We start from the raw sequence: 8,573 nt of genomic DNA, 5'->3' as shown, positions 1-8,573 counted from the left end.
ATTTGTGCACCTCTAGTCCACCCTACTCCACCCATTTGCCAATTAGACGCTTCTTTGACTCGTTTCCATAGGGTCGGATAACTCCGGAATGTACATGCATCATGAAATTCATTTGTTGATTTGTTATGTATCAAATTAATAACATACTACAAATTGAGAGATGGACCCGATGCCTAGTAGCTTTCAGATTTTGTGGCATGGGTAACTGTACTGGACTACCAAGCATGGCATGCAAACTCTTATAAAAGTCATGGGCCCCTCCTCACTATCAAGAAGAACATGTAACACGCCAAAAACTAAATATAAAATTCCAAACATAATATCCCAACAATTATATCAACTAATTTTGCTGTTTTAAACACCTCCCCTACGTGTAACACATTTAGATTATCCCATTTTTATATTTATGATAAAAATGTTCATTGAGTCATTGTTGTTAATTATACTCGTTACTATTATTATTATTATTTATTATTATTATTATTATTATTAATATTATTATTCAAAATTATCATGCATATAACGCTAGCTAGACAAAAAGTTAATAACCCTAAATAAACATAAAATCTTAGCTATGTCCGTTCCCATAATAAATGTACATAGACGAACTTTTCGTCAAACAGTTCACAAAAACTTTTTTAATAATCGACTTGCTTAAAGTAGTAGATTAGATATATATTTAGGTACCATAAAAATACTCACATGATATAATTAATATTGGCGTTAACTACCAACAATTTTTACCAGGCATTTGCTTCAAATCAAAACACATTGAATTTGGTAGGTGGTGCATTTATGAAGCCTAACAAGGACCCGTGTATTACCAGTATACTATAGACTAGCCAACAAGACTTTGGGCTATGGACGTTTATAAAACTTAAGAGTACACAACACACGTACACACATACAATGGCAACAATTGTGGATGGTTTTGAAGGAGAGTTGAAGGAATTGAGGGAGGTTTTCAATAGTGGAAAGACAAGAGAAGCATCATGGAGGAGGTCACAACTGCAAGGGATACTCTCTCTTTTCAAAGAGAGAGAAAGTGATATCATGGAGGCTCTCAATCAAGATTTGGGAAAGCATAACGTAGAAGCTTATAGAGATGAGGTATAACATAATTGTCTAACGTAATACATTCAAAATACCATTGTACATATGTGTATTATGTAGTTCTTATATTTTTTAACATATTCTTGGTTAAAGGTGGTTCATTTCAAAACAAAGGATATGTTGAAAACTACGAAACTACATAATTTGCACGTGATATTTTTTACTGATATATGCGCGTGTGTGTATTATTGCTTTTATTTTGTTAATTTAAGCTATTATAGATATCATATAGTTGTAAAATTATTGGAATCAAAGGACAACATATTTTAACCACTTGGGCTAGCTCAAGTGGCCAACCAAATGATGGGTAAGAACTTGATGCCGGTTGGCCTCTCAAGTTCGAATCTTGATGGCGACACGAGTTTTCTATTAGAGCACTACTAGAAATTAGACCTTTAATGACGCGTATTGCGCGTCATTAAAGGGGTAGATGACATGCCAACACGTGTCAAGGAAGGCCCTGTCATAAATGAAGATGACGCACATTTGTGTGTCATCTCTTTATGAACACTCACTTTTGTCATGCATTTATGACACTCACTTTTGACATGCATCAGTGTGTCATGGTTTTATGTGTTTTATAAAAATTTATTATTTTTTAGACTTACTTTTCTTGACATTAGATGGCAATTAATCTCATAATACAAAATTAAATGCATATTAACACAACAATCCAGTTCATACAATATATCATATTATACTAACAAACATTTCACTATTAACAATTTTTTATTAATACAAAGCAAACATTAATATCGACACAAAATTTCACCAGAAAATGATGGTTGCCACAAAACTCGACAATGCTTCACAAACTCCATCAATATCAGCTCTGTGCATCATCTTTCATACCCCCAAACCTAAGTAAAAATTTGTAAACAAGTTAATCATAAACATAAAGGCAAATCCCAAACACCCATAAACAAATTAATCAGGAGCAGCATCCTTATATAGTGATATGATACAACTAGTTTGAAGGCAAGCAAAACTGTTTGCAGTAACCACATTCTCACATTTAAATGCATTTCACTGCGGCTGTTAATAAAGATCGCGGGTCCTATAGAGCTCGCTCAAAATTGGCTCATTTTTAACAATCTGGCTCACTCGCTTAAAATAAAGCCCAAATTTATAGATATATTTGTACATTAAAGCCGTATGGCACTTCTTAGTGAAAAGAATATTGAAAATACCCTTATGATTGAAAATCTGGGCAATAGTTAGAATTGTTATTTTGGCTTTCACGTATATCACTGTGTAAAACACTAAAGCTTGCAAAATTTTAGTTAAAAGTTGTTAAACGAACTCCAAATTTTAGCTCGCTAAGATAAATGAGCTGAGCCGAACAGCTTGTTTACAGTTCTACATGTCATACCTGGAAAAAGCATCATCATTGGTGCAGATTTGTCTTTGTGAGCCTCTTGAATTCTCTCACTGACAACAAGTAAAAAAAACTGTATTAACAAAAGTGATTGAAGTCTTCATGTTTAATTATTTACATCCAATACAAAATATGTTGGCCAATGTTCCATTTATGAAAGACAGAATGATGAGAATTAAACATTACTAGAAATCACATACAAATTAATGATCAATTTACTCCCACGGCCCCATACAAAACGCCAAATAGGTAAAAGAAACAAAATTTTGGGATGCACATGAAAACTATTCCTTATTTTGGAAAACTTTATCAACTAAATTTCCATAAGAGTATGTTTTGTGGACTTTAAAGAATGGTCTCTAAGATGAAAAAAATGTTTCCATGTAGGCTTGCTAGAAGGGGCTCTAAAGGGGGCGTAGTGGGGATTTATATAAGATTATTAGGGTTGAGGTAACATATAATGTGGTTAGTGAAGTAACATATAAGATTATTAGGGTTGAGGTAACATATAAGGGGCTCATAACACATAGCCTAAATGCCAAAGACATTGATAACTGACACAATCAATATATAATGTGGTTAGTGAAGTAACATAAAAACATTTAAATACCTGAAACACCCTTTGTACTTGATGATTTAGACTCCTATTGAAGGCATATACAACTGAGGCATTTGCTGAAAAACCAAGAGTTATTAAAACCCAAGAATATGGTATATAAATAGTGCAATAAGTTATATAACAACAACTTAAAGAATGTGCGATTCAAATTTTGAACAAACCTTATATGACCCACCAAGGGAAGCTTGCTCACTGATCTCTTCATAAATATTAATAATAAACACAAGAAAACAAAAGTTATCAATAAACATACCTACTAGAAAATGATGAAGACATATGGCACAAAATATACATATGTTATATATGATTTGATATTATTACTCCAGGCCTTTCAAGACTCTAAGTTCCTCAGATTGCTCATTGCAATCCGCATCAACATCAAAAGGAAGTAGTAAAATCACAATCAAATTACAAGTTTAGTTGCAGAATATTTGCCTAATAGCCTAATATGATCTGGATGCAGCATACATATTAAAAAAAGAGCTCGAATTAGCTGACCTTGGGCTGCCGTATGTCATAATGAGTCGCGCTTGAGCCTAGTCGAGCTCGGTCTCAGCTCGCTTACATCCCTACAAATGCAATGAAACCTACCAAATACATTCTTACTAAATCATACGATTCAACTATTGGTAACCTAATAGAACATTTAAGTTTACACATTCACACTAAAAAATCCACAAATCAACTTATCAGCATTTGGTTACAGAAATTAAATCTGCAGATTAACAACAAAAAAGTAATAAGATACGACTTCATGGTACAAATCAGAGGATGAATCGTAAGTACCTCATATATATGAACATAACTAATTTGAACATAATCTATAAACTAAACTTAACTGTACATGATAGTGTTAATTGTTATGAGCTAAGCCCTAAATGAGATGAACAACCATAATTCCAAATTAACACTTATAATAGATTAAACAGGTCTACAAAAGTGACTTACAACTCCAGCAGGTGAATACACCGTGGCGTTGAACTTATAGTCGTAAATCACAAAGTTGAGATCGATTTAGTGAGAGGCGATGAGATTGATGTAGTGATTTAGGGTTTCGTTCATGTTTTGGGCGTTTCAGAGTCGCAATCGATCTAATCAGAGCTTGTTCTGCGTGCTTTGAAATTGAACGAATCAGAGCTTCAAACTCGTAATCGAAGGAATTAGAGCTTCGAACTCACAATTGAAGGATCGATTTAGTGATTTTGGGTTTTTTGAACTTGCAATCAGGTCTCCAGGGTAATGTGCGTTTTGGGCGTATCCGGTGTTTAATAATTAGGGCGCGCGAAAACATAACACATACACAAATAAACGAGGTGTCTTCCGTGTTTTTTTAACTTATTTTTGACACTAAAATGATGACAGACGAAAATATTTGTCATCGATTCTTCAATTGTTTTTAAAAAATGACATTTTTTTATGACAATCAATTTTTTGCACGTCATTTATTTATTGTATGTCATTGTTCGCGTGTTATTAAAGGTTCATTTTCTGGTAGTGGAGTGTCCCTTCCCTGAGAGCTTGCTCTTGTGGGCGGACAACTCCTGTCAAGTGGCAGGGGGCTCGAAATTTTCTCGTGGAACGCCTAGCCAAACTCGGATGCCAAGCGCAACATAGTCTTGGCCCGAGTGGGGCGGTTGGGGCTCTCTTCGAGAGCTATGGCTGAATTTTCAACCACTATGAAAGTCACCGTTCAAAAAAAAAAGGACAACATATTTTACTAGATCTAACTATTTAGCATCTTTGTTTTTTTTTTCTTTTTAACGTCTAATAATCTACAACTAAATCCATCGATCTAACCTACTTAATGTGAGAACCCTCGATTTTTAAAAGGGAGGGAGTGCCGCTTACACCACCATAATGTTCGTATATATATATATTTATATTTTATCTGTAAAAGCGACATGTTTTTATAGTAATGAATGGTAAAATACAATTATTTGAATATTGAAGTTTTGAGTGATGAGAAGAGGGTAGCGTACACGAAATTTGTTATATAAAGAGGCTTGAAGTTATTGTCCTAATAAAATGGTATTATACTGAAAAAGATAATTATGCATTTATCTTATATTTCATTTTGTTTTGGTTTCTGCCTGCTTAGCAAGTGTGGCTTTTTATAGAACAAAACAAAAGAAGTAAACAAAAAACAATACCGTCAATGATAATTCAGTGTGCTTAATAATTATTTGAATTTAATAATGTTCTTTTGGATTTGAAATTTTGAAGATTGGAATAGTGATCAAATCTGCAAACTATGCACTAGGGAACTTAAAGAAATGGATGTCTAGCAAAAGGGTAAATTTCAAAAGCTTTTATAAAAGTATTTTGGCATGTTTTAATCCTTTAGTAGTGTGTTTTGAGGGTAAAATAGTAAATTCATGTTGACAGGCTAAATTGCCGCTAGCTTCGTTTCCCAGCTCGGCTAAGTTGGTTCCGGAGCCGCTTGGTGTTGTACTCATCATATCCTCTTGGAATTTTCCATTTGGTACCTCAACTTTATGAATTTTACATAACTAACCCTTGTTAACTGTTATGTCATGCTTGATTAATAAAAGTTTTATTTTATTTATTACTTTGTTGTGTAGATATCCTCTTGTAACGACTCTTAAAACATGTTTTTTTGTTACAAAACTGAATACAACAGGATTATCATTTGAACCAACAATAGGGGCGATAGCCGCAGGAAATGCAGTAATCCTAAAGCCTTCCGAGCTAGCTCCAACATGTTCCTCAGTTCTTGCTAACACAATTCGTGATTACCTTGATAACTCGGCAATTAAGGTCGTTGAAGGTGGACACCATGTCGGTGAATATCTTCTCCGACACAAATTTGACAAAATATTCTTTACAGGTCCAAACTTTTCTTTGGCTTTTATGTAGTATGTATGTCTTGACTTAATTCTTTTTTATATTACCATGTAGTTTTCTAGTTTTAATTATTCATCTCATTTTTGGTGTCACACATGCTCATATGATGCAATATAACAATAGTATTATGTTGTATAATACATTTCTGCAATGCATACCTTAGAGAAATACAAGACTCATAATTTGAAATATGATTTTCGATATAGGAGGTGCAAGAGTGGGTGAAATTGTTATGACAGCTGCTGCTAAATTTCTAACTCCAGTGACTCTAGAGCTGGGTGGAAAATGTCCTGCTCTGGTTGATTTCATCTCTAGTTCTTGGGACAAAAAGGTAATTCAATTTCTTTTTTAATATTAAATGATAATATTAGATCAAGCTAGGCAATGCTATTTCTTTATGCATGTATGGCTAAAACTTAAAATACACCTCAACAATATAAACATGTCTCATGTTTATTTCTCGTAGCAGATTGCGATTAAGAGAATTATTTGGGGCAAATATGGTGTGTGCGGAGGACAAGCTTGTATCGGAATTGATTACATTCTCACACAGAAGAAATTTGCACCTACATTGGTAACAAACAAATCTTGAATTTCATATCCATATCGATATACATAACATTAATCACCAGAATTAATTAACAGTTTAAATACTTTAGGTTGAACTATTGCAAAAATACATCAAGAAATCATTTGGAGACAATCCAATGTATTCTCATAGCATGACTAGGATAATAAACAAGAAACACTTTACAAGACTGAAAGGGCTTTTAGAGGAACCTGGTGTCAAATCTTCAATCGTTTATGGTGGTAAATCCGATGAAGAAAATTTGTAAGTAAACTTTATGTTAATCCTTTCAACAATATAAATTTAAATCCTGAAAGGGTGCATGCATTGGTGGTTTTTATGATTATACGAGTATTTAAGAGTATGTTAGTTTGCGGTTAAAAAAACTCAAATATGGAGGGCTGGGAATTAATGAATCTTGAGCCCTTGTAGATTTATCGAGCCGACAATACTGGTTGATCCTCCACTTGATTCCTCGATCATGACCGAAGAAATTTTTGGGCCGTTGCTTCCGATTATCACTGTAAGAAAACTATCACCCTCTACCAATATTGTATGTACTACATGCATGCATATATCAATGGTAACAAATGGTCAACCCTGTTTGACTTTTGCATGCAGGTGGAAAGAATTGAAGATAGTGTTGAGTTTATAAGGGCAAGGCCAAAACCACTTGCTATTTATGGCTTCACATCCAATGAAAAACTACAGAAAAAGATGATTTCGGAAACTTCATCAGGAAGCATTACATTCAATGATTCCATAGTTCAGGTAATTATTCAACAACTTATATATTAATCAATATTTTAATTTTAAACAATGGTATTCATAAAATGTTGAACTAGACCGCCCAATGAGAAGCAAATTAGCTGGCTTGAGATTGTTATGGTTCGGTTTTGACAGTTTAACGTTCCATCCTAGGGTTTTGAACTAGTGACCGGTCATATAACTTTTTTTATATTTATATTTATATATTTGTCTATAAATACACAGTTATGTATATTAATTATATTGATAATCACTTTTATCATTTTAACAAATGAAACAAGAGTAAACTGTCATTTTCGTCTGGTTTTAGTCATTTTTGGCACTTGCATATAAAATCTTTTCTTTTTCTGCCCTTGTGGTTTCTAAAACTTGCATAATGACAGTTTACTTAAAAAACAATTTTTTTGGTTTATCATTTTCTGAAACTTAAGCTATCGGTTCGGCCCATAATTTTTTTCATGGACCGTGATCATCTGAGTTATTAATTAGTATATATGACTGTTTAACAATAGGTTATGTTTTTTCATGAAAAACATTACAGTATGCAGTTGATACATTACCGTTTGGAGGAGTTGGTGGAAGCGGATTTGGAAGGTACCACGGAAAATACTCGTTCGAAAATTTCAGTCATCAGAAGGCAGTGATGATGAGAGGATATCTTATTGACTTTGGGTTCAGATATCCTCCCTGGAATAACAAGAAACTACAGCTACTTAAATCTGGTTTACGATATGACTACATTACACTTGTTTTCGTTAAGTTAGGCTTAAAAGGTAAAGCTTGATTGATTACTTTTAATTACCTTCAACGTGTTTTATTAACTGTTTGAATGCTGTTTGTTAATGTTGTTATTATGTGTAACTATTTGAAGTTATAACTAAGAATGTAAAATTATATTTGTAGGCAATAAGTATGCGATGATTATACAGATTTGTAATGTGAAAATATACACCTTTTATACATGACCTATACTAGCTTAAACCAACAAATATCAATACATAAAATTGTTAAATCTTTATGTATGTCTTATAGGTAGAAAAATGTATTATATACATTAATGCTTTTAAAAATATTAAATTCAAAATTATGTAAAAATTAATATATAAATAGATTTTGAAAACACATAATTACTATCGAATGTAATTTGACTTGCATTTACTATTTAATTGTAAACAAATAAGATTTTAAAGTTTTTTTAAAACAAAAAATAAAAGATAATGTAAAACAAATATATTTTATTAAAATAATCACTATTTTCTTGA

General features: G+C 32.7%; 1 protein-coding gene across 1 annotated transcript; it reads left to right on the top strand.

Annotated features, from left to right (window-relative positions):
• Window positions 1-775: 775 nt before the first annotated feature.
• LOC143586698 (aldehyde dehydrogenase family 3 member F1-like) lies at window positions 776-8,207 on the top strand. Its single transcript, XM_077068180.1, has 10 exons — window positions 776-1,110; window positions 5,334-5,402; window positions 5,496-5,592; window positions 5,752-5,958; window positions 6,182-6,306; window positions 6,445-6,549; window positions 6,635-6,807; window positions 6,976-7,066; window positions 7,165-7,314; window positions 7,853-8,207. Exons 1-10 carry the CDS (start codon window positions 910-912, stop codon window positions 8,093-8,095), a joined length of 1,461 nt encoding a protein of 486 aa, XP_076924295.1. The 5' UTR covers window positions 776-909; the 3' UTR covers window positions 8,096-8,207.
• Window positions 8,208-8,573: the final 366 nt, after the last annotated feature.

The sequence above is a fragment of the Bidens hawaiensis genome, unplaced genomic scaffold (assembly GCF_021521415.1).
Source record: "Bidens hawaiensis isolate Kalapana, Puna unplaced genomic scaffold, B.hawaiensis_p1.1 tig00034770_1, whole genome shotgun sequence".
NCBI lineage: Eukaryota > Viridiplantae > Streptophyta > Magnoliopsida > Asterales > Asteraceae > Bidens > Bidens hawaiensis.
This window is presented reverse-complemented; position numbering and strand designations above follow the sequence as displayed.

What these genes read in the sequence shown, in the direction of transcription:
- LOC143586698 (XM_077068180.1), top strand. Translation starts at nt 910, where the DNA reads ATGGCAACAATTGTGGATGGTTTTGAAGGAGAGTTGAAGGAATTGAGG. An exon ending in AAATCCGATGAAGAAAATTT is followed by an intron (nt 6,808 to 6,975) that starts GTAAGTAAACTT and finishes GAGCCCTTGTAG; the next exon opens with ATTTATCGAGCCGACAATAC. An exon ending in TCAATGATTCCATAGTTCAG is followed by an intron (nt 7,315 to 7,852) that starts GTAATTATTCAA and finishes AAAACATTACAG; the next exon opens with TATGCAGTTGATACATTACC.